The sequence below is a fragment of the Neovison vison genome, chromosome 2 (genome assembly GCF_020171115.1).
Source record: "Neovison vison isolate M4711 chromosome 2, ASM_NN_V1, whole genome shotgun sequence".
NCBI lineage: Eukaryota > Metazoa > Chordata > Mammalia > Carnivora > Mustelidae > Neogale > Neogale vison.
In genome coordinates this window covers 214,875,477-214,901,353 of record NC_058092.1, presented here as the reverse complement: position 1 = coordinate 214,901,353, position 25,877 = coordinate 214,875,477, and the positions used below count along the sequence as shown (strand labels likewise).

The 25,877-nt window shown below is 43.1% G+C and overlaps 2 protein-coding genes across 4 annotated transcripts in view; one reads left to right on the top strand and one right to left on the bottom strand.

Annotated features, from left to right (window-relative positions):
- The window catches only part of PCGF6 (polycomb group ring finger 6), a 30,395-nt gene extending 26,245 nt beyond the window's left edge, over positions 1-4,150 (top strand). For all 3 annotated transcript variants that reach the window (XM_044240424.1, XM_044240425.1, XM_044240423.1), the window contains one exon: positions 2,941-4,150. In XM_044240424.1, coding sequence (XP_044096359.1) covers positions 2,941-2,997 — 57 coding nt within the window. In that variant the 3' untranslated portion in view covers positions 2,998-4,150. The remainder of the gene's footprint in view (positions 1-2,940) is intronic.
- An 8,247-nt stretch (positions 4,151-12,397) lies between these two features.
- INA (internexin neuronal intermediate filament protein alpha) lies at positions 12,398-25,658 on the bottom strand. Its single transcript, XM_044240421.1, has 3 exons — positions 24,568-25,658; positions 15,981-16,105; positions 12,398-14,431 (listed from the first exon to the last, which is right to left on the bottom strand). The coding sequence occupies exons 1-3, from the start codon at positions 25,630-25,632 to the stop codon at positions 14,119-14,121; spliced, it is 1,503 nt and encodes a 500-aa protein (XP_044096356.1). The 5' UTR covers positions 25,633-25,658; the 3' UTR covers positions 12,398-14,118.
- Between the last annotated feature and the right edge of the window lie 219 nt (positions 25,659-25,877).

Sequence of the window (25,877 nt, the reverse complement as noted above, 5' to 3'; positions counted from 1 at the left end):
TTTTTTTAATGTTTTTTAAAATATTTTATTATTTATTTGACAGGAGAGAGAGTGCGCGCATTTGCACAAGCAGGGGGAGTGGCAGTGGAAGAAGCAGGCTCCTTACTGAGCAGGGAGCCTGATTCAGGGCTCAGTCCCAGGACCTAGGATCATGACTTGAGATGAAGGCAGACGCCTAACCAACTGAGCCACTCAGGCGCCCCTATTTTATTTCATTTTTTAAAAGATTTTATTTATTTATTTATTTATTTATTTATTTATTTATTTAGAGAGCGTGCGTGTACAAGGGGGGAGGGAGAGAGGGCACCTCAAGCAAACTGTGCTGGCACAGCGCCTGTTGGAGGGCTCGATCTCACAACCCTGAGATCACATCCTGAGCTGAAATCAAATCACAGCTGAGCCACCCAGACATCCGAAAATTTTTATCATTTTAAAAAGAGATTTGAAACAAACAAGGCAAAGTGTTAATACTCAATAAAACTGAGTACTGCTTACAAAGGTGTTACATTAATCTTTATACTTTGAAAGTTTTTAAACTTTCAGAGAAGTCATAGGAATAGTACAGTGAACATCCATCTGTGCTTTACCCAGATTCACCAGTTTTAACAGCTAGGATTCAATCTGGGAAACAGAACCAGTATGAATGCGATAAGGGATTATATCTTAAAACATTCATAGGGGCTGGTGAAGAAGTGTGTGAAAAGATACTGCCTGTGGATTAGTAGTCATTGTATATCAAGAGGGCAGCAGTTGGAAGAAAAGATAGACAGAAAGTGGGGAATAGTGAGAATAAATTGGAACCTGGAAGGAGAAATGGGCATGTGTGTCTCATCATTTCTATGTTCAGTGATATGTGGGATCTGAACACAAAGCTGGTGGTTTGGGCCCAAAATTCAGAGAGGCTGAAGCTGGAGCTCTTGTGGGAGCAAGAGGAGTTAGCTGCAGGCATGCCTGCTGCCCTCTACCTACAATTGGAGCCAGCGTACCCCCAACGCTGTGTGTAAGCTGGATGGGCATCTGGTGCCCTGTGATGACCTGAACGTAATGGCTTCTGCCTCCTTCCACTCTGCAAGTCTTGTACAAATCTCTGCTGGCTAACTCAAAAGGGAAGGGAATTCTGGGACATATAGTTCCAGTTTGGCTAAATTGGCATACGAAAATGCAAAAGAACCAGCTAAAATGAAAAAAAGACTCAGAGTTAAGTCAGTGTAGATGTGGAGTGACTAGAATTTATGTATGTTGGTAGTGGGTCTGTGAACTGACCTCATCACTTTGGAATTCTGCTGGTAATATCTACTAAAGCCCACTCCCCCAGCAATTTCATTCCCCAGTATAGATCTAATAGAAATGAATATAGGGGTGCCAGGGTGGCTCAGTGGGTTAAGCCTCTGCCTTTGGCTCAGGTCATGATCCCTGGGTCCTGGGATTGAGCCCCACATCAGGCTCTCTGCTCAGCAGGGAGCCTGCTTCCCCCTCTCTCTGCTTGCCTCTCCGCCTACTTGTGATCTCTGTCAAATACGTAAATAAAAAGTTTTCTAAAAAAAATGAATATTATGTCTACCACAAGACATGTACAAGATACTTTATAATACCTTTATTTGTGATAGCCACAAACTAGAAGCAACCCAAATGTCCAACAAAGAATGAGTAAAATATTGTGGCATATACATGCAATTGAATACAGCTATCATATGCAGCGACAGGGAGGAATTGTACAGACTTAACAGTGAGCGAAAGAATATACAGTTGGTAATTATTATTCATGGATTCCATATTTGTAGGTTTACTTACTTATTAATGTTTTATTGTAACCCCCAAATTAATACTAATAGCCATTTCATGGCCATTCACTAAGTTTTTCATAACTTTTTTTATTGGTATTTGGATTATTTAAAGAAATCGCAAGTCTTGTAATTTTGCTAATAAAATTTATATGTAATTGAGTATTGGAAAGATGCTCCAAGGCTGATTGTTCTTTGTTGCAATATTACAGGTTATAATTATTTTTCCATTATATAGGTACACTATAGGTGTGGAAAGTTTGTCAGAGTAGCAAAAGTAATTGGCAATACAATGATTAGGGACCATTAGTTTTTCAAACGGCTATCATTATTAACTTGAATTTTATGTGTGATTTACAAAGAAGGAAGAGAACTTAGTCACCTTTCTGTTTCTTTGAAAAAGTAACTGGCTTTTCCTTGAGCAACAGTTCTCTTATTTCCAAAAAGAAGATGAAGATGTATGAAATGTAATTATTTTTGCAATACAGCCAGCTTAGTGATGGAATGAAATGGTGTTAGAAATCAGTGGGGAAAAAAGTCTTGAAGTGGTTTGGATTGGAAAATGAGAAGAAAAAAGGAAATCCATTGATCAGCCTGCCAGGGTAGTTGAGGAACAATACATATATGATGTAGAATCTCAGAAAAAGACAGTAACATTTCTCAAGCCCTTACTCAAAGCTACTGTATTGTAGGTGCAAAAGAGTATGTGTTACATACTGAAAAATCATTAAAAAGGCACACTGACAGGGAATGTTTGGTGATGAGGTGAATATGAATGAGCAGGTTTATTTATCTTGGACCCTTTATTTTTTTTAAACCAAAGAATTTTTTTTTTTTTTTGTTTTTTTAGAGAGTTTATTTATTTATCAGAGAGAGAGAGGGAGAGCGAGCGAGCACAGGCAGACAGAATGGCAGGCAGAGGCAGAGGGAGAAGCAGGCTCCCTGCTGAGCAAGAAGCCCCATGTGGGACTCGATCCCAGGACGCTGGGATCATGACCTGAGCTGAAGGCAGCCGCTTAACCAACTGAGCCACCCAGGTGTCCCTAAACCAAAGAATTTCACATTAGTGTTGGGCTATGAAAAATAAGCCATATCTGACTTAATCATTTACAGAACTGGTTTTCAACTAACTGCAAAACACTTTTTTTTTTCTTTTCAGGATGGTCTGCTGGTCCTTCATTATGGTCTTGTAGTTTCTCCCTTAAAAATTACTTGAAGATTCTAGCAGCATTAGGAGGAGGGAAACAAAATAAGGAGGCTTCTGCAGGATTGCGTTTCACCAAAGATTTCCACAGAACATGTAATTGCGACCACTTTGTGCTGTTGGAGACACAACGTACGTATTTTCAGCACCAAGATTCATAGCATTTATAAGTACAATTTGGAATGACAGAATGCGTCTGTTTTACTAGAGACTATATATAAAAAAGCATCCATAGCTCAGGGGGAAATTTTCAAAGCATTAAATTTTTAAATTCCTTGTAATTTCAAATACTTTGATGTTGATTTTGCTTCCTAATCTTTGAGGTAAATCGGTTACTGTTTTCTTCTTTGTTGAGCCATATTCCTTTCAAGTTGGTGGTTAGGATTCTGCCCTCTGGAATGGTATCGGTTGGATGGATGGACGGTCATCCTTTCGTACTGAAGACTCAAAGCCAGTCTTTGCTGAACTACAGAGTTTACCTCTCAGACAAAGACCAAAACTGTTGACCACTTTTGTATGTTACCATCATATTTTGAACTTGTATCTTTCATTTACCAGCAATACTACTACAGAGATGGTATTTACTTCTGAAAGGGATGAATTATCATTCTGTGTGAAGAGACTATCTCCTGCAGGGTTTATTACCGTAAGCCTTCAGTGTGCTAGAGACTTCTTTAACAGATCTTACAACAAGGGGTGCCTCTTTGAAACATTATTTCTATTCTTTGAATGTTAATTTGATTAACATTCATTTTATTTGAGTACATAGTTTGGTTGTCAATACCTTGTAATGCCACTGCTTCTGAAGGTAATAAACTTGAGTGAATTTGCAAGTTTACAGAATACTTATTCATTGTTTCCTCAGTCAATTTAATGTTCATTTTCCCATTACTTTGTCACTGGGATAAAAAATACGGGTGCTTGAGAGTTCACTCACATGCAAAGATTTCAGTTTTAAATGTTATTTTGCCTAAAACTAGCATTGTGATGCTTTCTAAAAAAAATATTTTATAGACCCTATTTCACTATAAAATTTCCAAGTCTGCACAGAAACAATTACAAATGAATAAGGTTTGGCAATTGTTTTGTAAAGAATTTGTGAATTGTATATATATCTCTTCTAACATTTAATAAAAATTTTTAATAAAAATTTATTTTAACCTATTCTGAAATGTTCATATTTATTGTGGATTGAAGGAAAAATAACCAAAGTTCTTTAAGAGATGAGGCATCCAAATTAAAGTTAAACTGCCATCAAACAGATATTTTATAAACATCTTCACTGATTTTACCAGGTGCTGTTCCCTGAGAGTGGACAGAATAGCAACCATGGAGTTCATTGCCTCTGAAATGTTTCTTGCCCAGATTACTTACTATTTTTATTCTTGTCCCACGTTAACATATCTGTGTCAGGGATCCCCAAGACTACCTTCAGGTTTAGTGGTTCACTGGAAGGACTCATTATATTTATCCTTATGGTTTATTACAGTGAAAGGATAGAGATTAAAATCAGCAAAGGGAAAAAGATGTATACTGCAGAGTCCAGGAAAAACCAGGCCACAAGCTTTCAGTTGTCTTCTCCCCGTGGAGACACGGGGACAGTGTTTAATTCTTTCAGCAATGATGTGTGACATGGGTAAACTGTTGCCAGCCAGAGAAGCTCACCTGAGCCTTAGTGTCCAGGGTTTTTCTTGGGAATCCTGCAGTGTCCATGATTGACTCAGCTTTTGCGAGTCCAGCACCCACTCAGAGGTCAAACCAATACAGCATATCCCGGAGCCCCAGGTATACAAAAATAGTCATTCACCATAAGTCACATTGTTAGGATAAACTATCTGGTGTGGCCCAAGGTTTCAGGCATACAGACAGAATATTCCAAGGGCTCAGTAACATGGGAAAATACTATATATATATACATATAAAATTTTTTTTTTTGGTAGATGAGTTTTTCTAGTAAAGTAGAATATTAAATATAATTATTTGATAAACACTTCTGCAATGAACAAAAAGAATTGATAAATTCTTGTTAGATATTGTGTGGACAAGATTAAAATTAAAGGGGTGGTCTGCTTCAAGGAAATCACAGCTTATGGCTACACACAGTTCTCAGAATCTTAGTAAAAGACAGTTACTGGTAAAATACTATAGGAGTCAAAAGAGGCACACCTGGGTGGCTTGGCTGAACATCTAGCTTCAGTTCAGGTCATGATCCCAAGGTCCTAGGATCAACTCCTGCATTGGGCTCCCTGCTCCTGGGGTTCAGCCCCATATGGAGGGCAGTGGGGTACTCAGCGGGGAGCCTGCTTCTCCCTCTCCCTCTGCCATTCCTCCTGCTTGTGCTCTCACCCTGTCAAATAAATAAATAAAATCTTAAAAAAAAAAAAAGTCACAAAAGAGCTCTACCTTTTCTATTTTTGCTCCCTCCAGACTTGACCTCCAAAACCCCAAAGAATTAAGTCATACATGGTTATATCTATTTGACTTATTGCTACTACTAGGCAGTAAACAAAGATTACTGATTGATTGGCTTTCAAATCTGTACTCCCTAAAATCAGTACAATCTTGGGCTTCCATCAACAAAAATACAGTTTCAGATCAAGGGAGTTAATACTTCAAATATCCACTTCGCGTCGTGTCCAGTTCTGGGTAGCATACCCAACTACAGAGTGTTGGGAGGGTAATGGGACAGGGAATCAAGAGAGAGGCCTAGGGCAGAAACAAGAGTGAGGGTTAAGCAATTGCTTAGGGTTAACTCAGAGAAGCTAAAACTTATGGATAAGACAAGACAAGGTCTCTGTCTGCAGGTGACCGAGGGCCAAAGACTTAGATGTGGGAAAAGCACAAACAAGGGCTGACTTGTTGCCTAGGGTTAGCTTGGCTGCCATCACTGGCAGCATGCACTTAGTTTAGATGAAATAAGGTCACAGTTTTTTTTCAAAAGTAACTTTTATTAGGAACAAGATTAAATTCCCAAATCTGCGTGAGTAAGGTATATGAAGGACAAATTCGAGAACCCAACTTCAGTGGCTAAAAATAGATTCATTTGGCATAGCTGCAGGTCCCTTTGGTTTTGCCTACACCCTCTCTGAACTGACACTAAGCAAAGATGCCCAGATGGATAGTTTGTGGTGGTTGTAGTTTGGCAGGACATGTGCTTGGCAGATTTCCCAGTTTCTCCCTTAATTGCCATCCCAATCTTTTCTTTCTAGTATAGGCCAAAGTCATTTCCGGTGACCTTGGGTGTCACTGAGCTTCCCCTCTGCTTCTACTGCATTGCCCTTCCCTCTTTTTTTTTTTTTTTTTCTTTTTAAGATTTTATTTATTTATTTGGCAGAGAGCGATCACAAGTAGGCAGTGAGAGAGGAAGCAGGTTCCCCACCAAGCAGAGAGCCTGATGCGGGACTTGATCCCAGGACCCTGAGATCATGACCTGAGCTGAAGGCAGAGGCTTAACCCACTGAGCCCCCCGGGCGCCCTTGCCCTTCCCTTTTGATTGAGATACATTCTTGACTCTTCTCTGACAATTCCTTCTCTCGACTTCAGACTAACACAGATCTTGCATACACACACAATGACTCTCCTGCAATGACTTTGAATTCTTGAAATTAATACCTCTGACCCATTTATCTGTCCTATATTTCTTGCTCAAAGTATATCCTCTGTGATTCAATCCTAGATGAATATTCTTGTAGGATCACCAAGTTATAACCGACTTTTCAAATGTATGTGTGACTAATTTTACATTTTAAAATTTTTTCTCTTTAGAATTCTAATAGTTGCAACCTCTGTGAAGAGAGAAGTTTCAAGCAGATTTTGATTCTGAATTTTTACCTTTGTTTTCTTTAGGAGGCCATGACCGGAGTGGGTCCTCATTTTTATCCCTTTTCAGTATGTTGTGCACATGAGTTTGATTATTGGCCTTTCTTCAAAACTGGACTGGTGAAATATTTCATCATCTATTGAGCTTAATAGTCATTTCACAAATGAAATGTCATATTGATCTCCTGAAAGCTTGCCAAACATTTACTTACATGGAATGGAAATTATGGTTTAATCTTTACTACATTTTGATTTTGTTCTGATGGTGTCTGTGGTTTCCCAGAGGTTCTTATTGTGATACTATTTTCATTTAAATGAGAACAGATTCTTTGTTGCCTTCAGAGGTTTCTAAGAAAATGTTTTCCCAAGAGAAAAACTGATTAAATAATATTTCAATTTAGAGGTTAAGGAAGACGAAGTTTTGCCAGGACAAACAGAGAGGCATTAATGCATAGTGGTTAAGGACATGAAATTTGAAGTCAGACTGCATGGTTTTGATTCCCAGCTTTGCTCCTTGCAAGTTATATGATCTCAGACATGTATAATTTCTCTGAGCTGTAGTTTTTCTTACCTGTAAATAGGGGCAAAGGAACCTAACTCAAAGAGCTGTTATGAGAATTAATGAATATGTAAAGCATTCAGGACCACAGCTGGTATAAGCCTACTACCAAGTTCAAATGTGGTCCCTATGTAGTCACTTCTTTGATTACTTTGCTGAATTAGTTCCTTTCTCTTGAGTAAGGGGGTCCACTAATATTAAAAGATTGATGATGAACCATTTATTTTCCCATCTTCTTTCCTTGCATATTTTCTTTCTTCACATCCTTCTACAGATAACTGGCTCAGGGGTAGGGGGGACACAGGCTCTGAAGTCAGACATGGATTCTGTTTTCACCCTAACTCTAGTCTTGACTCTGCTGCTTATACTTTGCAGACTAGGTTAGTCCATAGACAGTTTCAGTTGCCGGGAGTTCCTTTTGTTGAGCTCCAGGCTGACTTGAGGTGAAGCTCAAAGATTGTCTAGCCCTGAAGGACATCAGGAATTGTATATGCCATGTATAAATCCTTATGCCAGGAAATCATGGGAAATGGAAGTTAGACTTCTCATTTATTCATACTCCCAGCATAAGAGATGAACCTAAGTGTGTTAAATTTGTTTTGTTTTGTTTTAATTTTAAGTAGGCTCCACGCCCAATGTGGAGCTTGAACTCACGATCCTGAGATTAGGAGTCACATGCTCTACTGACTGAGCCAGCTTAGACTCCTTAAGTTTGTTTTAGGGACACCTAGGTGGCTGGCTCAGTCGGTAGAATGTGCAACTCTTGATCATGGGGTCTTGAATTTGAGCCCCACATTGGGCATAGAGATTACTTTAAAAAATATATAATGAACACTTCCAAGAAAAAATACCTTTTTTGCCCAGCACAATAATTAGCAATTAACTAGACCTACTGATTGTTTTCAAAACTCCAGCCCTTATGCTAATGACTCTGGCTATGCTCTGCTGGCATTCTATACCCCCTATTAATAAGAGATATGATAGAGCAGGAATGAAGTGTCTCAGACCTACCCAGCAGAGACCACTTACCTCACCAGGGAGAGAGTAGCCATGGAGTGATTCACGATAATTAATCGATGAGGAAGAGGGCCTGGAGACCCCCTCCAAGATCAATCTCCATTTTCCTTTGTATCCTGAGCTTTCTCTATTTCCTATTATTTGGAATCATTGAAGAATTGTAGAATCATACATGTTCAAACATCCGCAGTGTGACTCACTGTGTCTTATTACAATCTTGGGATATGTGTGTGTGTGTCTGAGTGTTCCAAGGGATTGTAAGAAAGAATTTATACATTTTAGCTACTCACAACCCCCACCTAGTATGCTTCTGGAACATTAAAACATGCACTCAATCAAAGCATCTAAGAGATCAATAGAGGAGGAGAGAAGTCATTTCATCTACATAGTAACTGTTTTTTCTAATCTTTTGAGGATTTGCAGCAGGGGGTGGTAATTTAATAAAAACAGTCCTTTGTTTGGCAGGATTCAGGAGCATACCCCCTCTTTGTAAATGGCATATCCATATAAGATATTTGAAAATAGTAAAGGCATGATGACCAATCTAAACTGTACATTAAATTTGAACATGCTGCCAAGCCAGTAGTAGTGCATGTTCTATAAAGAAAAATAAAATTTCTCATATGAGCTCTATTTTAAGATCTTACAATGCCCCTCTCAGGTTTTTTTCCATTTTAACTTACTGTGCTTTCAGGCACACCAGCTTATTTGGTCCTCAGGGGGAAAAATGTATTCTTATGATTCAGATGTTTTCCAGGACTTTAGAAATTTCTGATGATATAATAATAAATATAATCTCAACTGGAAATCAATGATGGGTGCTCATAAACAAGCAGCCTTTCTAGCTATTCTTTCTTTTGTTTACATCCAGCCATTTCTGGTGTTTTTCTCTAGGTCCCGTTTTGGAATCAATACTCTTATTAGATCTGGCTTATGTTGTCCTAATAGAATTCCTTCTCACTGAGATTGAACCAGCTTGGCTGTACATAGTGGTCTCAGCTGGAGCAGAAGGTATAGTAGACTTTGTAATTATATTTTTCTGCTCCATAAATTCTCTATCAGTGGATTTTTTAAATTGAGGTGAAATTTACGTGTTATAAAATTAGTCATTTTAAAGTGAACAATTCAGTGGCATGTGCAGTGTTCACAATGCTGGGCATTGTGTCCAAAATAAAACCCCAAGCTCCCTGAAGAGTTACCCCCTATCGCCCCCTCTCTTTAGCCCTGGCAAGTGCCAATCTGCTTTCTGTTCCAATTAATTTTTTTTAAGATTTATTTACTTATTTTATTTTATTTTAAAAGACTTTATTTATTTATTTGACAAAGATCACAAGTAGGCAGAAAGGCAGGCAGAGAGAGAGGAGGAAGCAGGCTCCCTGCAGAGCAGAAAGCCCGATATGGGGCTTGATCCCAGGACCCTGAGATCATGACCTGAGCTGAAGGTAGAGGCTTAAACCACTGAGCCACCCAGGCACCCCTAGATTCATTTACTTATTTTAGAGAGAGAGCATGCACACACAAGGTGGGGGGCAGAGGCAGAGGGAGAGAGAGAGAGACTCGAGCAGACACCAGCACTGAGTGGGGATCCCAACATGGGCCTCAATCTCAAGACCCTGAGACCATGACCTTAGCCAAAACCGAGTCAAACGCCCAACTGACTGCTTCATTCAGACACCGCCCAGTGAGTTTTAAAAAAACATTTTCAAACTATTTCATGTTTGCCTCTAGAGTCATGAATGGTGGTTCTGGACTCCCTGGTTGGGTTCACAAGTAAGTTCTAGAAGTTTACCTGCAGGACTATATGTGACTTGCATCGAGTCTGGAGCTAAAATTTGGACTCTGGTTTCTAGACAGTTGCTCAAATCTTGCCGCCCTCTGTAGCCAGTGCAGTAAAACGAATTCTTTTTTTTTTTTTTTTAAAGATTTTATTTATTTATTTGACAGAGGGAGCACAAGCAGGCAGAGAGAGAGGAGGAAGCAGGCTCCCTGCTGAGCAGAGAGCCCGACTCGGGGCTCGATCCCACGACTCTGAGATCACGACCCGAGCCGAAGGCAGTGGCTTAACCCACTGAGCCACCCATGCGCCCCAAGAGAACTTTCTTTTATGTAGAGAGGCAATATAGGAAAGAGAAGCAGGCACTGCAGTCTGAAGACGAGGGTTCAAATCCCAGCTCTCTTATTCTGTGACATTAGACAAAGGGTTTTAACTTCGTCATTCCCAGGCTCTATATCTTTATTTGTAAAATGGATCTACAAATACTAACTAAAGAGTGGTTGTGAGGTTTCAATGAGATAATTCTGTTTACTGCCTACTACAGTGTCTGACACATAGTAGACAGGCACTGAAGAAATTAAAGCTGTTATTAGTCTCAGGATGCAGGGGAACCTCATTGTCTCAAGAATCTGAAAGTCGTCATCGGTTATCACTAATGTGCTTTATGGACAGGCTTCCCCACAATCGCACAGACTCACTGTGGTGTCCTGTTCCGTCATTAACTGATGGGGTTGCTTCCTTCCCCCTCCCTTCTCTTCCCTGCCTTATGATTCTGAATGCTATGTTTCCTTGTTACGGAAATTGTACTGATTTAATGATTCATCAACTCCTTAAGATGCTTTTAATCCTTTATAAATGAGCTCATGGCAATTAGTGGCAACTCACTGAAAATAGGAGATGCCAATTAGAGCTAGAAATTATATAAATGTAATAAAAGCCTGGCAATTTTGCATCCAGAAGAATCCATTAATGAAATGGTATTCTTAGAAGTGGCAACCAATATCTGTATTTCAAACCCATGTATTGATGAGACTATTATCATTCCTTAAGAGGTCCTCAAAGATGTTTAATTGTTATAAAACTCTCATTGTTGGTGTGGGACTAACATCCCTTTTCCCGAAGCAGCAGGATCCATGTATCTTTGCAAGGCATGCAAGCACTCTTAGCCAGATGCACTGAGAATGACAGTATCGATCAAGATTCAGCAAGCTCCAGCTTCATACCCACATCAGTGTATTCCCCTCATTTAGTCTCTATCCCAGAACCTAACATGACATTAGGGGATCCCAACTTGGAAGTCCATGGACTTCCGGACACCAGAGGCAGATGGTTCAACAAGAAACCCCAAGCCTCTTGATATTACAAAGCTTTGTGTGTGGATTTTTCTGGGAGAAATGTCCATAGCTTTCTACAAGGGGTCTGTAATCCATAAAGGGTTAAGAATCATTACAGTAGAGGAAAATTCTATTACTGCTGCCAATGGGCTAATTAAACATATGGGTTCTGCAGAAATATAAACGCATCTTCAAAAAAAGAGACAAGATACTGGTTTGAATTACCTTTTACCATATGCGTTCTGCCACTTCATTCTCAGAAATGTTCAAGTTAAGCTAGTTGAATCATTATCCAGGCACAGAACGTATTGTCTTGCATCATTTGTTTGATTTCTCCACTCCTTGCCATAAACTGACCACTTAGTGCATTATGTGTTTGAGACAGTGTGAACACACGCAGACTATAGAACTCCAAAGCCTTGGCAAGGGAAAAAAAACCAAAACTGTAAATGTGGATGCTTAACCGACTGAGCCACCCAGGCTTCCCATGTAAACACGGATGCAAAAGCAGAGAATATACAATTCCAAAATTATTTGGGGTCCAGCTGTCTTACTGAACCAGAACAGTGCTTCTCTCTCTCTCTCTTAAAGATTTTATTTGAGAGAGAGAGAGCATGAGCAGGGGCAGAGGCAGAGGGAGAGGGAGCAACAGACTCCCCACTGAGCAGGGTGCCCATCACAGAGCTCAACCCCAAGACCACGAGATCATGATTTGAGCCAAAGGTAGATGCTTAACTGACGGAGCCACCCAGGCATCCCTCTCTTTTTTAAGTAAGCTCTAGGCCCCACGTGGGGCTTGAACTCACAACCCTGAGACTGAGTCACATGCTCCACCAACTAAGCCAGCCAGGAGCCCCCAAAACAGCACTTTTCTCTACTGTAGCCGCAAAAACCACAGAACACATTATGTTGGTGGGATTCGTGTGACTTTTAATTCTTATCTTACTAACGTGTTACAGTAAGTGTGGGGAGTAAAGACAGGGATGGAGTGAGGGAAAGGAGGAAGAGAAAGTATCTTTCCAGTTCCCTGAACTGCGGAAGCAGGTCTGAGGATAAGAAAGTTCAGGAATCACGCCCTATCACAGCAGTACTTGCAGCAGAGGTGCGTGACAGACAAAGCAACTCTTAGGTCTGGCGGAAGGGACTGCAGGACAGACTTAGCCCTACATCGAACTTGGCACATGTGGAAGGTGGGGCAATGCGGCTGCTACACGGTCGGGCAGGTGAAAAGCGGACTCTGCAGAGTGTCCTTTCTTGCACACAAGTAGGAGCACGTGTGCCCTTCTCTAGCCTGAGCGTCACTGCCTCTCCAGCAGGGAAAGGAGACCCCACCAGCCATGCAGCAATGGGAAAACCGTGGGGGCAGGGCTCTTTTAGAAAAAAGAGAAGGATTTCATTTTTATGTTTGCTGGTGGTGGTGATTGACCAGAAGCGATTCCTGTTACTTTTGGGCAGTAGCATTGTGTCCTGGTGATAAAGTAATTACACTCAGCACTCTTACAAGGCAAAGGAGAGTGAAAGCAAGGCTTCTTTAGGACCGAGACAGTGAGAAAGGGGCTATGTGTGTTCTAAGGGCAAGGGCCTGAAACAGCTAATTCTAGATCACCACAAATGAACTCACACGGATCAATGAGACCTCGACTTTTTCCATTCACACAAATACTCACCTCTTCTAGCTTCTACTACTAAATCTAAGGTCAGCTTAATCACAGCTTGGGGCACTATGACCGTGTTTCTAAAGTTAAAGTGAACAACTACATTCTTCATACTTTTTTTCTCCCTAAATTAAGTGGATTTGAAAAAGTTGAAAGCCTAAAATCTAGGGACTCTTTTCATTATTTGTTGGGGACAACCCTTAAAACTCATCACTGCCATTTTTCTTCACTTACAGAATTGGAAGGACGTGAAATGGGTAGGAAGAAGTCATTACACGAATCACAGAAATGGTCAACATGCATCTAATTTTACCCATTGAACAAAGAGACCTAAAGGGGGTAAATTAAGTTCTTTTGAGAAGAACCTAACTGTTTTTAAGGGGGAAGAATACTACACTAGCTTTTTTTTTTTTTCTCCTGAATGGAAGAAAAGGATAGATGGAATTTCGAGGGGATGGAGGAAGTTTCTATTAAACAAACACCTATCACTTGTGAAGCAGTTTCGTCGGAGTGCTGTTGTTGGATGTGGACCATTGGTTTATCTTTGGCAGTGATCTTATGTTTTAGGTACCTAGAATGAGACTATAGGGCCGGGTGAGGTCTGGGTATAGTGAGTGAATGTAAATTTTAATTTCAATTCACAGCAAATGACGATGATCACAGATTTAGCACCTTAGTTTGTACTTCCTCTGTACCTGAATCATCTAACGCTGTGAAGCCTGAGCTTTAAGTGAGAAAGCTGAGTTCTTAGATAACTCCTCTGTTATTTGCGCTAGGACTGCACTTTGCTCCAACCTAAGGGGTAGTTGTCTTATTAGAGAAAGTGGAGTGTTCAATGCTAGGTAGGAGACTGAAGCCTTGAAGACATTTTCTAGTGGTGACAGGTGTTTTGGTTCAGGAATAGGCTCTTTAACAAGTCAAATGCATATTATCCCCTCTTAAGCATTAACTTTTTTTTTTTTTAAAGCGACAGAATTATATTTTTTGGCTTGAAGTGGTGCTTTCTTCTATAATTGATTTCTCGGTTTTCTTAGTAGATATTACGGTCTCCTCTAGTATTTCTTCAAAACTTTCCCCTATCTGGGAGGTTTTCTTAGAGGTTGCCTTAGAAGCCTCCTCTTCCTCCTCCTCCTCTTTCTTAAAGGACAGCCCAGTGGATGAGACTTTGGAGGTTGTAGAACTGAGGATTCTAGGTGGGAGCAGATAAGCCGGATTGGGGGGTGGATTCAGCCCTGAAATGCTTAATCCACTGGTGCTAAAACGTGTCTCCTCACCTTCCAGCAGTTTCCTGTAAATCCAACAGAGAAAAAGTCTTAGGAAGTCAACTTGTAATTTAAAAAAAAAAAAAAGAAAAAGAAAAACAAAAAACGACTTAACCCTCCATCTTCTATTCATTTTAGAAAGATTCCAAAAGTCTCTGCAGTTTCTTTGTGAGGTTGAGACCAATAAATATTGTCTTCCAAGGTTCAAAGACTTGGGAGTTGATCTAGCACATGCATACATATGTTCACATACATGCACACATGCATGTGCACACATACACACACTCACACACCTTTAGCATCAGCTGTGTTTAAAGCACCATCAAAGGGAAACCTACCCTATTCATGAATACATTCAAAAAGGAATTTTTGTACAATTTCCCTTGGCCTCATCACACCCATTTCTGGCACTTTAGAGTTTACAAAGCTCTAAGGAGAAGTAATTTTACTAATTAGAACCTTAAGTGCCACAGGGATAAGGAGGTGAGAAGCCCACAGAGGAAGAAGGAGATGCCTCATTTAGCCTGAACTTGAGATTTGTACTTTTTTTTCAATGTAGAGGAGTACAAAGGGAAACAGCAACTTCAAAAACCAGTGAATTCAACTGTTTCAGATACCAGATTTTTTCTTAGCTTAGCCTAATGAGCATCATAGCAATGGGTCCAATGCCTTTTTTTCTTATCTCTAATACTGCTTATCATCTTTTCTTTAAAACCAGAAACTCAAGACACTATCACATACTCTTGGAGTTTTGTTTTGAAGAAGTATATATAATGTAAAAGAAAAAGAATTCTCAGATCAGGGTTGAAGCTGAGCTCTTCCTTTTACCAGCACCATGACTCAGAACAAGTTACATGGTCAGTCTGTGGTTCAATTTTCCTCCTCTGCAAAATGGAAATAATATGACCAGATAATAGATCATTTAAATACAGTATCTAATAGTGCCTGGAACATAGTAGCCATTCAGAAAATAGTAGCTACTGTTATTACCTTTTTCTTTTTTTTAAAGATTTTATTTATTTATTTGACAGAGAGAGATCACAAGTAGGCAGAGAGGCAGGCAGAGAGAGAGGGGAAGCAGGCTCTCCGCTGAACAGAGAGCCCGATGCGGGGCTCGATCCCAGGACCCGGGGATCATGACCTGAGCCGAAGGCAGAGGTCCAACCCACTGAGCCACCCAGGCCCCCAGTTATTACCTTTTTTTAAAGGCAAATGTTTGCTTGAACATTCAGAAGAAATTCAGAGGGATACTTCACCTGTTAGGATGTTCTATGTTGTGTAAGCCCTATTTTTTTTTTTTTTAAGTTAGAATCTTTAAAAATGAATACTCAACATTATCTCCTTCAATCCTAGCAGAGGCAGGTAGACCACTCCAGGACTAGTAGGGTGGAGTTGGGATACAAACAAGTTGAGGGACAGAGAAGTTAGCTCCCCTGCAAGGGGCCAGAGATGATTTTCCTCATCCCTTCTCACCCATCAGAAATTGGAGAGACTATAAAACCACTTATCCACTTATTTGGGGGGCGTTGCCCCAGGTGGCTGGATCTGCTTGGGGGAGCATGCCCTTTGAAATACCTGTAAGCGGCTATCTCAATATCAAGAGCCATTTTGACATTGAGCAAATCCTGATATTCCCGAAGGTGGCGGGCCATCTCACTCTTGGTGTTCCGCAGGTCATTTTCCAGCTGCCCGATGCTATCCTGAAAAGTGACATATCCAGCATCTTTGAATCAGCTGCAATGCAGTGAGATTTCCACAAAACAAGGATTCTCAACCCTGATGACACATTAAAAATCTAGGCCTGTCCTCCGGCCCAGATTCTGATTTGCTCGTTCTGGGGTGAGGTCCCTGCCTCTGCATTGTTTCACAAAGTCCCCAGGAGACTCAGATGCATGGTAAGGGTTGGCAACTTCTACTGCATTTGTGCTTCTCAAATGCACACCAGGGAGGTATTTTCTCTCTCTCTTGTTAAACAGGCACCTGAAACTGATACCAGGCTGTATATTAACTGACTGGAATTTAAGTAAAAACTTAGAAAAAAGGGCGCCTGGGTGGCTCAGTGGGTTAAGCCCCTGCCTTCGGCTCAGGTCATGATCTCAGGGTCCTGGGATCGGGTCCCGCATTGGGTTCTCTGCTCAGCAGGGAGCCTGCTTCCCCCCCTCTCTCTGCCTGCCTCTCCATCTACTTGTGATTTCTCTCTGTCAAATAAATAAATAAAATCTTTAAAAAAAAAAAACTTAGAAAAAAAAACCCCCAAACCCACAACTTACTTCTCCTCCCTCCCTTGCTTATTGTATTGCTACTGAATAATTCAGCTGTTGTATGTCCTTTCCAAAACCCAAAGCTTCAGATTAGGGGTTTAGACTCAGAAAATTCCAACTGTGAAAAGCACAGAGAAGATAGCAAGTCCACTCTGCCTCCATCCGTCTGGATGGTTTCTTGGAAGTCTGCTGCTAGATCACCTTACTGAAAGCATTTTATGCAGCAGGCAAGGAGGAAGCAGAAATACTCCACAGAATTTTAAAAATCCAAATGGCAGGCTGAAATTAGACTTTTTTTTTAAAGATTTTATTTATTTATTTGACAGACAGAGCTCACAAGTAGGCAGAGAGAGAGGAGGAAGCAGGCTCCCTGCGGAGCAGAGAGCCCGATGTGGGGCTCGATCCCGGAACCCTGGGATCACGACCTCTGCCTAAGCAGAGGCCTAACCCACTGAGCCATTGAGGCGCCCCTGAAATTAGACTTTTAAGAAAGAAACTAGGGGGCACTTGGGTGGGCTCAGTCGGTTGGGCAGCCAGCTCTCGATTTCAGTTCAGGTCATGATCTCGGTGTGGTTAAGTCTACCCCTGGATTGGGCTCTGCGCTCAATGCAGAGTCTGCTTGGGATCTGCTCCATCTGTCCCTCCCCCCACTTGCCATTTCTCTCTCTCTCCCAAATATATAACATCTTTGAAAATAAATTAAAAAGAAACTATGTCCATATAATAGTTTTGCTTCAAATTCTTTCAGGTGCAGACCCAGAAGAAAAATAGCTTAAAATTTTTTTCTTAAATTTTATTTATTTGAGAGAGAAAGAGAGAGAGCACAAGCAGGAAGGGGAGGGGAGAAGGAGAGAGAAACTCAAAGCAGACTCCCCTCAGAGCCCAGTGTAAGGCTCTGTCACACGATCCTGGCTGAGCTCACCACCTAAGTGGAAACCAAAAGTCTGAGGCTTAACTGACTGCGCCACCTGGGTACCCAAAAAATAACTTTTTTTTTTTAAAGATTTTATTTATTTACTTAACAGACAGAGATCACAAGCAGGCAGAGAGGCAGGCAGAGAGAGAGAGGAGGAAGCAGGCTCCTCACCAAGCAGGGGGCCGGACTGGACGTGGGGCTCGATCCCAGGACCCTGGGACCATGACCTGAGCCAAAGGCAGAGGCTTTAACCCACTGAGCCACCCAGGCGGCCCCCCCCATAAATAACTTTAATCTTTGATCCTTGAGCAGCCAGAGGGTCTTTTAAACTTTTTTTTTTTTAATATTTTTTTATTTGAGAGAGCGTGAGAGAGAGAGAGAAAGAGCACACATGCGTGCACACTCAGTGTGGGGGTGGGGGGTGCAGCAGGAGAGAATCTTCAAGCAAGCTCCCCACTGAGCACAGAGCCCAGCTCTGGGCTTGATTCCATGACCCATGAGATCACAACCTGAGCTAAAACCAGGAGTCCGCTGCTTAACTAAATGAGCCACCTAGGCGCCCCCAAAGGGTCTTTTGAAAACACAGCAGATCTAGTCGCTCACCTGTCTGAAACCCTCTAACAGCTTTACAATAAAGTCCCAACTCCTCAGCATGGCCTGGATTAAACCCTCAAAGGGTTTCAGCGACCTGGGCTTTCTCTTTTACTCCTTATGCTAAATTCACTTCTGCTCCAGGCCCCTCTTTAAGCTAGCTATTTCGTCTGTTTGGAATGTTCTGTAGTGGGTCTTCTGTGGCTGACTCTCAGTCACTGAAGATTCAGTTCAAATGCCCTCTAGTCAGTCTTCCTTTGTGTCCAAATTAAGCAGCCTAGTTTACCTCAAGCCGGGGCAGTGGCTAGCATGGGAAGGGGCATCATGAAAATGAGAAAAAGGCACCTCCAGCGGGAGGACAAATTAAAAGAAAGCATAAACTTGAACTGGCCGCTCTGCGTTATCATTATCCGAAATTCTTTCATTTATTTATTACTTTACTAATTTATTTTCTGTTACCTTCCTCTATCTCATGGTTTTTCCACCTAGCACTGTTGACATTTGGGGCTGGATCATTCTTTGCTGTCGGGGGCTGTCCTGTGAATTGGAGGGTGTTTAGCAAGTACTCTCCCTCCTGGTTGTGATAACCAACAATGTCCCCAGACACTGCTAAATGTCCCCCGGAAGGCAAGTCACTCCTATCAGAGAATGACTGCTCTGGAATGTACTCGATGTGGAAATGGGGGCTGATTCTGTATGGTTCACCACTGAAAGCCCAGAGCCTAGCGCAATGCACATTGTTGATGGCCTGTGAGTCATCGTTAAATGAATGAACCGTGCTACACCAGCGCCTCTTTTCCTCTGCCCTGAAAAGATGTGAGCAAATAACCCATATAATTCAGTTGCAACTTTGTCGACATGAAGAACATAGCAATTCAGAGTAAATTCTGTGAAACAGTGATGCAGATAAACATAAGAAACCTCAAGAGGTAAGTGGTGAGGGATCCTTGTAACCTCCGGTGTGGGGATGACGAAGTGATGGTGGAAAGCAGGGCTGGTAACATTGGGAGGTGCAAACTCCCAAATCAAGAGAATCTGCAGAAAGAATGAAAATTCATACCTCCTACCTCTTCTCTAAATATTGATGGGAATGCCACAAGGGAGAAACTCAATTAACCAATAGGTACAGAGCAAGGAATGACAAGCAGTGGGGAAAATGTATACTATACGGATAGTGATGGAAATATTCCAAAGTGTGTTAAGAGATCATCAGGGCTCAAAATGATTTTTACCAAACATTTTACTTGACAGTTGTTAGCTGAGGTTAAACTAACCTACAAGCAAGTCTGCTAGTGATGCACTGGGGGGGGGGGCAGTAAGAGAAGCGATATTACTGTGGGAAAGGGGAGAGGGAGGAAGACCTCTCAGTAGGCAAGGGACAGGAGAAATGAAATTTGAGGAAAAGAGGAGGATTTCATCAGGGATCTTAGGGTTGCATTTCTTGCCCTGCCTCAAATATCCAACACGCCCCAGTCAGTTTTCTATATTTTAGTCTCTTCAAAATTTCCATTTCTATATATGGAAAATTATAACATTCTTTTCTGAGGTGTTCTGAGATCCTCAAGTTGGGAGTTCAAATTAAGCACCTCACATTGTTATATGAGTCCATTATCTGTTAAATTAGGTAACAGGTATTAAAACAGCACTTGTCACGTAAAAATTGGTCAATAAATTGTTAGTATCACACCATGTGAGTCTATACCCTTTTAATCACATGGATGAATTAATCATGAGGCCTCCCTGCAACCTCCTGGATTACCAAGGAAAACAATGTATAATAAGACGATAATATTAGATAGTTGAAGGCATATTCCTTAAAGCACCAGATTTTTTTTAAATAATGATTTTGGGGAAAAAAAGCCTTCCTAAAGGGGTTTGTACCATTTTTAAAAATATTTTTTTATTAAAGTACTGTCTACACCCAACATGGGGCTCAAACTCAGGACCCTGAGATGAAGAGTAGCATGCTCCTCCGACTGAGCCAGCCAGGTGCTCCATAGGGGAAGTACCGTTCTTAATGAGGACATAAACATAATGCAGCCTTTCTTAGCAACTACAGGTTATGATAATGAGCAATTATTTTTCTATAATTCTATGATGTCTTTGTCAACTAAGGTATGTCAGATTATTTATTTCTACCCTAAATGGCCCCAAAGAGCAGTGTTTGAATTAGTGCTTGCTATTTATTGGTTTTCTTTGTTCTGAAAGTTGAACTAAGCTACTCTTTCTCCATGATGGCTGACTCCATTGGTCCCTCTTCTCTATCTTGCAGCATGCTTCAAATTCAAAAGACAACGTCCTTTAGAATCATGAAAAGTAAGAATTAGTAAGTTAGGAGCATCAGAGGGGTCAGCTTCCCTATATGTGATTTGAACATGGACGTTTTGTTTCATCAGCAGATTAGTAAGGTCCTTTCTAAAAGCAACATTTTTGTTTCAGAGCTGTGTTTGCTGAATAAAAGGTTGTTGGGAGCTGAGTTCTAGATAGAGATTTTCCTGAATTTTTATGTTACACATTTCACATGTCTATTTTATGGATCAGAGTAGACAAAAAGCATGACTCTGCTCCTTTCAGAAGGAACGGGGCTGACTGCTGACCATTGCTCTTCAACGTCTAGTCCCTTTGTTTGTGCTGTCTTCAGCCCACACCAGACTGTCTTGCATTGCCCTTCAAAAGCCCTGCCAAAGATGGCCTCCAGCTGGAAATCTGAGCCGAGTGCTGCAGTCTGCCCCCTCCCCCAACAACGCAGCTGCTGTTGGCTTAGCCTGAGGGAATGGCAGAGGCACTCCCAAGTCCAGCTGGGGTCTCTCCTGGAGTAGTAGCTAAAACAAGTGCTGAGCATCTTCCCAAGGGCTGGAAGGATGCAGGGCCTGGAATAAGAGAAAGACCACGCCATACACACATCTGCAGTGGAGGAATGGAACCACAAATAGTGCTATGGATTTCATCACTTTTGGGAGCCCTCAGCCAGGTGAGCAGTAGTAGTGAGCGCAGCAGCACAGTCTGAATGAAAGAGCCCCTCCAGAATCACTGGGCGAGGAGAGAGGATTTTTATAGGTGGACTACCCATATGCCTTCTTCTCCCTCCTGTCTTGGCTTGCTTGCTTGCTTCCTTTCTTTTTCTTGCTTTCTATGAGCTGGTTTATATTGTGAAGTGTGGTATAGGTTAGTGCACTGCCAAATCAGCCCAAGGACAATAGGGTGCAGGGCTTTTACTGAAAATGCATATTCCTGGGCCGTACCTGTGAACCACTGAATCCAAATCTTTGGGAGTAGGCCTGAGAATCTTTTTGTTAAGCCCCCAAGTGGCCTTGGTGGATCAATGGGTTTAGGAACTGCAAGTTTAAATTTATTTCTGTAGAGGAGCTATCAAGGTGGCCTTGGTTACAGTAATACAATGAGGCGGGGGGGGGGCAAAAACAAAACTAAAAACACATGGAAGAGTTAAAAGGAAAAACAGGAAAAAATGTAGTTTCTTCTTGGATTCTAGTTTCAGAGAGAAATCTATCAAGCCATAGATTTATAAGCAGCCAGTGGCACGCCCAACCTCCAAGGGGCCAACCCCTTTATGCTATTTCATTAGGTTGTATTCCAATCTCATACTAGAGAGAAGAGGGCAGAATTGGCTTTTCTCCCTGGGGAGCATTTAACTAATGGTGAGCTTGATTGTTCTGTAATGTCTTTCAAGGAAAGCTCCAGCTTTCCAAGACTGACCAGAGTACAGGGCCAGGGCCTCCAGTATCCTGCAAAAATATCCTTATGCATCTTTGGGAGAGCAGGGCCTCTAATGGTGGTAGAGCAGTATACAGGAACCAGATTCACCCTGGGTCAGAAATGGAAAAAGGTTCAGCTATAGAGGGTGGCTACATTTGGCTTTTGAAGACAATGGCCCTAGCTCCTCATAATTTCTCCTGTCACCTGATTTGGACAATCTCATATATCATTGTGTACTTACTATGTCACCTTGAATCATTCTTTACCCTTTCAAAACTGTAATAAGCTTTCTATCCTTGAATAGCCTGTCAGCATTCTAGGCAGGGAAAATGTCACTTTAATGGAGCTTTCCTCTGCCTCTTAGAGGGTGGTAAGCTTGCAAAGGAAAATGGGCCTATCACTAATCTCTGAAGCAGAAGAAAGAGAACAGCCTCCCATTACTGCAAGTGGAAGGGGAGGGGGGAGAGGGCACGAAAACAATGGCTGAATTTCACCGTGGAGAAGGAGGCTTTTCATCTAGGCCAGCACTGCTAAAATTGTTAGAGAAAACAGCCAGAGGATACCCTTGTGACTTCAGGCCTTCAGGTTTGGCAGGTGAGGGTGTGAGCCCCTCCTCAGCCTGAAGTCCCAAGGGGTAGGAAATAGCTTTCTGTTGTCTCAGCTGGTCTTCCATTCCACCAGCAGGTCCACTGAGGCTCTGAAGACCAACATGGACAGGGGCACACTGCAGAGACGCAGATGCTGCAGTTTCTGGAGGGTTTTTGTTTGCTTCCTGCAGACCGTGTCTGGATGACCTTCCTATTGTCTGACACTGAAAGCCGTTTAAAGGAAACAAAACAAGTCAGACAATACTGTCACTATCTCTTAGGGTGTAGGGCTAGACCAAGCAAACAGAGGGCATGGCAAAGACCAATTCAGATGGCAGTTGTAGTTGCAGGTAAGTTAGCCTTTTTGTAGAAAGACTGGGCTAGCCCTTCAGAAGACCCCCCCAGCTCATCTTTTGAGGCTTCTAGAAGAATACATGAAATCTCAGTTAACTAAATGTGATTAATTCAGGCCATGCAGGAGCTAGGCCATACAGTGAAAAATTCAAGTTACAGCTTTTGAAGCAGAATAGAAGTATTTACTTGAATAGTACTGTAATTCCAAATGACTCAAACAAATGGTCCAGGCAAGCTTTCTTCTTTTAGCAAATGGAGCAGTTTTAATAGACAATAAACACCTGCACGCCAATAATAATTCCTCAGCTATAGACTAAAACAGTACTTTTGAGGTTTTACTCCTCTCTTTGTTCTTTTTTATTAATGTTTCCAAGCCCTATTAATTTCATCAAATGTAAACTTCGATTTCGGCCAGAATTTCTGAATTAGTACCATTCCACCCAATGGAGCTTTGATTGGACCTTGAAACTGAAACACTATTTAGATTCCTTTCTTTTCTCCTGTCTCTGTACTCTTTGTGGTCATAAGATGCCATGGTCTTTGTTTGGAGAGAAAAGGAAGAAAGATCCAATTAACACCTTCAAAGGAGCTTAGGAGACATGGAAAGATGGAAAAAAAATAAGTGGCCTATAACAAAGATAGAATCAACCATCTCTGTGATTTATCACATACATTGAGGATGGAAAATTGTTAAGGAGATGTGAATTTTCAAGTGGGACCTCACTGCTGCTGAGCAGATTAGGTGTTTTTTGCTAAGTTGTAAGCCATCCATGACAGTGAAAATTGATGCTATGAGGTGACCTTTGATTGAAGATAGCCAAGACTGATGTGATGGCGTTGCAGAAGAAAAAAAAAAAACCAACAAAGCAGTTAATTACCTAGAGAGTCATAACTAGGGCATGATTGGGGAGACACATATGGAAAGCACTCTGGATCAGCACCTCGGACAGCGCCCACGCCATTCCTATTTGCTAACTGGTAAAAGCTTCCTTTAGGAAGAAATACCAGCAGCAGATCGACAAGGAAACTCGTGTGTGTGTGTGTGTGTGTGTGTGTGTGTGTGTGTGTGTGTGTGTCTGTCTGTCTGTCTGTCTGTCTTGGAAGGGGAAGAGGGTAGAGAAGGGCGGTTGTAACTTGCTCAATCTCTCAGCTCCTTGGCTCCCAATCTCTACTCTTTTGAAGGCAAAACTCAAGAAAATGATTGAGCAGAAACCCTTCCCAGAAGGATCCAGCATTCTTCTCCCTAGTACATACCATAGTCAGTCTGGCATTCTCTCTAGCGCAATTCCGGGCACACAGACAGCCTTCCAAAATCTACCTAACAATCCAGACAGCCGAGACAGCACTGCCAACATGAGAGACTGTATCCCAACCGCATTGGGTTCACCTCTACTTTGGATGGGGGACTGTTCTTCAGGTCACCAGGGTGTTTATGTCCACTTGCGGACAGAGAGGAATAAATTAGATTTCTGGATTCTGAAAAACATAAGCTTAAGGGTTTTTTCTAAAAGGGCTCGGACAGGGACTTGACGGGCAAAGAAAGAGGGTGACCGGGACTCAAGAATGAACAGTGTAGACTCCTGGGCTTTTGTTTGTCAGCACCTCCAGTTGGGGTCCTTCCTCCACCCACCCACCCACCCCCGTTCCTCTCAGTTCCTGGGCCCCAATTGTGTGGGAAGGCATAGGTAGGTGGGGGAGAGGTCAGGGCGCCCCTCCCTTTGCAGCGTTTCAGCCCTTACCTGGTAGCTAGCCACCTCTGCACTGTGCCGCTCCTCCAGCTCCAGGATCTGCCTCTCCAAGGACTCATTGGCCCCACGCAGCCCCTCAATCTCGATGGTGCGTGCCTGCAGCTGACGCCTGTACTCGTGAATCTCCTCGCGGCTTGCCCGGATGGCCTCCGTGCTGCGCGCTGCCTGCTCGTTCAGGTTGGCAAACTTGGACTTGTACCACTCCTCGGCTGATTGGAGGTTCTTGGCAGCCAGGGACTCATACTGGGCGCGGATCTCCCTCAGCGCCGAACTCAGGTCTGGTTTGGCGACAGCCACGTCCACCTCGGCCGCGGCCTGCGACGATGCCTGCAGCGTGGCCAGCAGCTCAGCCACCTCCTCGTCGTGCACCTGGCGCACAAAGGCCAACTCGTCTAGCAGCGACTCCACCTTCTTCTCCAGGTCCAGGCGGGCGAGGGTGGCACCGTCCACGTCGCGCTGCTGCGCCTTCAGCGCGCGCTCGGCGCCTTCTCGCCCTCGACTCTCCTCCTCGCAGCGCGCCCGAAGCCTCTGCACCTCCTCCGCCAACCCGTCGCGCTCCAGCAGGGCCTGCGCGCGCGCCGAGCTCGCCTCCTCCAGCTGCGCGCGCAGGTCGCGCAGCTCGCGCTGGAAGAGCTCGCCGACGCGCGACGGTTCGGCGTGGCGCTGCCGCAGCGCCGCCAGCTCGGCCTCGAGCGCGCGGTTCTGCGTCTCCAGCTGATGCACCTTCTCGATGAACACGGCGAAGCGGTCGTTGAGGCCCTGCAGCTGTTCCTTCTCGTTGGTGCGGATGATCTTGTACTCGTTGGTGCGCGCCGCCGCCTGACTCAGGTCGAGCCCGTCGGACGCGGGGGGCCGGCGGTAGGCCAGGCCCAGGCCAAGCGACGAGGCCGAGGAGCAGGCGGCCGAGGAGGCCACATTGCAGCGGGACAGCGACTGCGAGCGGAAGCTACCCGCGCCACCGGCGCTGGAGAGGCGCGAGGACAGACGAGAGCCATCTCCAAACACCTTGCGGTAGGAGGAGGAGGCGCACAGGTAGTGCTCCGAGCCGAAGCTCATGGTGCCGGGACCAGGGCCGGGAGAGCGGCTGCGGCTGAAGATACAGAGGAGAGGAGAGGTGCGCCAGACGGGGCGCGGCTGGGCGGTGTGCACCGGGTTTTAAAGCGCCGGGGCTGGGGCGGCGCGTTGGGGGCGGAGCTCCTGCTCCGGGTCTGGTGGAGAGAGGAAAGGGGGGCATCCAGAAGCGGGGGCGGGGAAGCGCAGTGACAACTGCAGCTGCGCGCGCGGCGGACCTAGGACGCGGA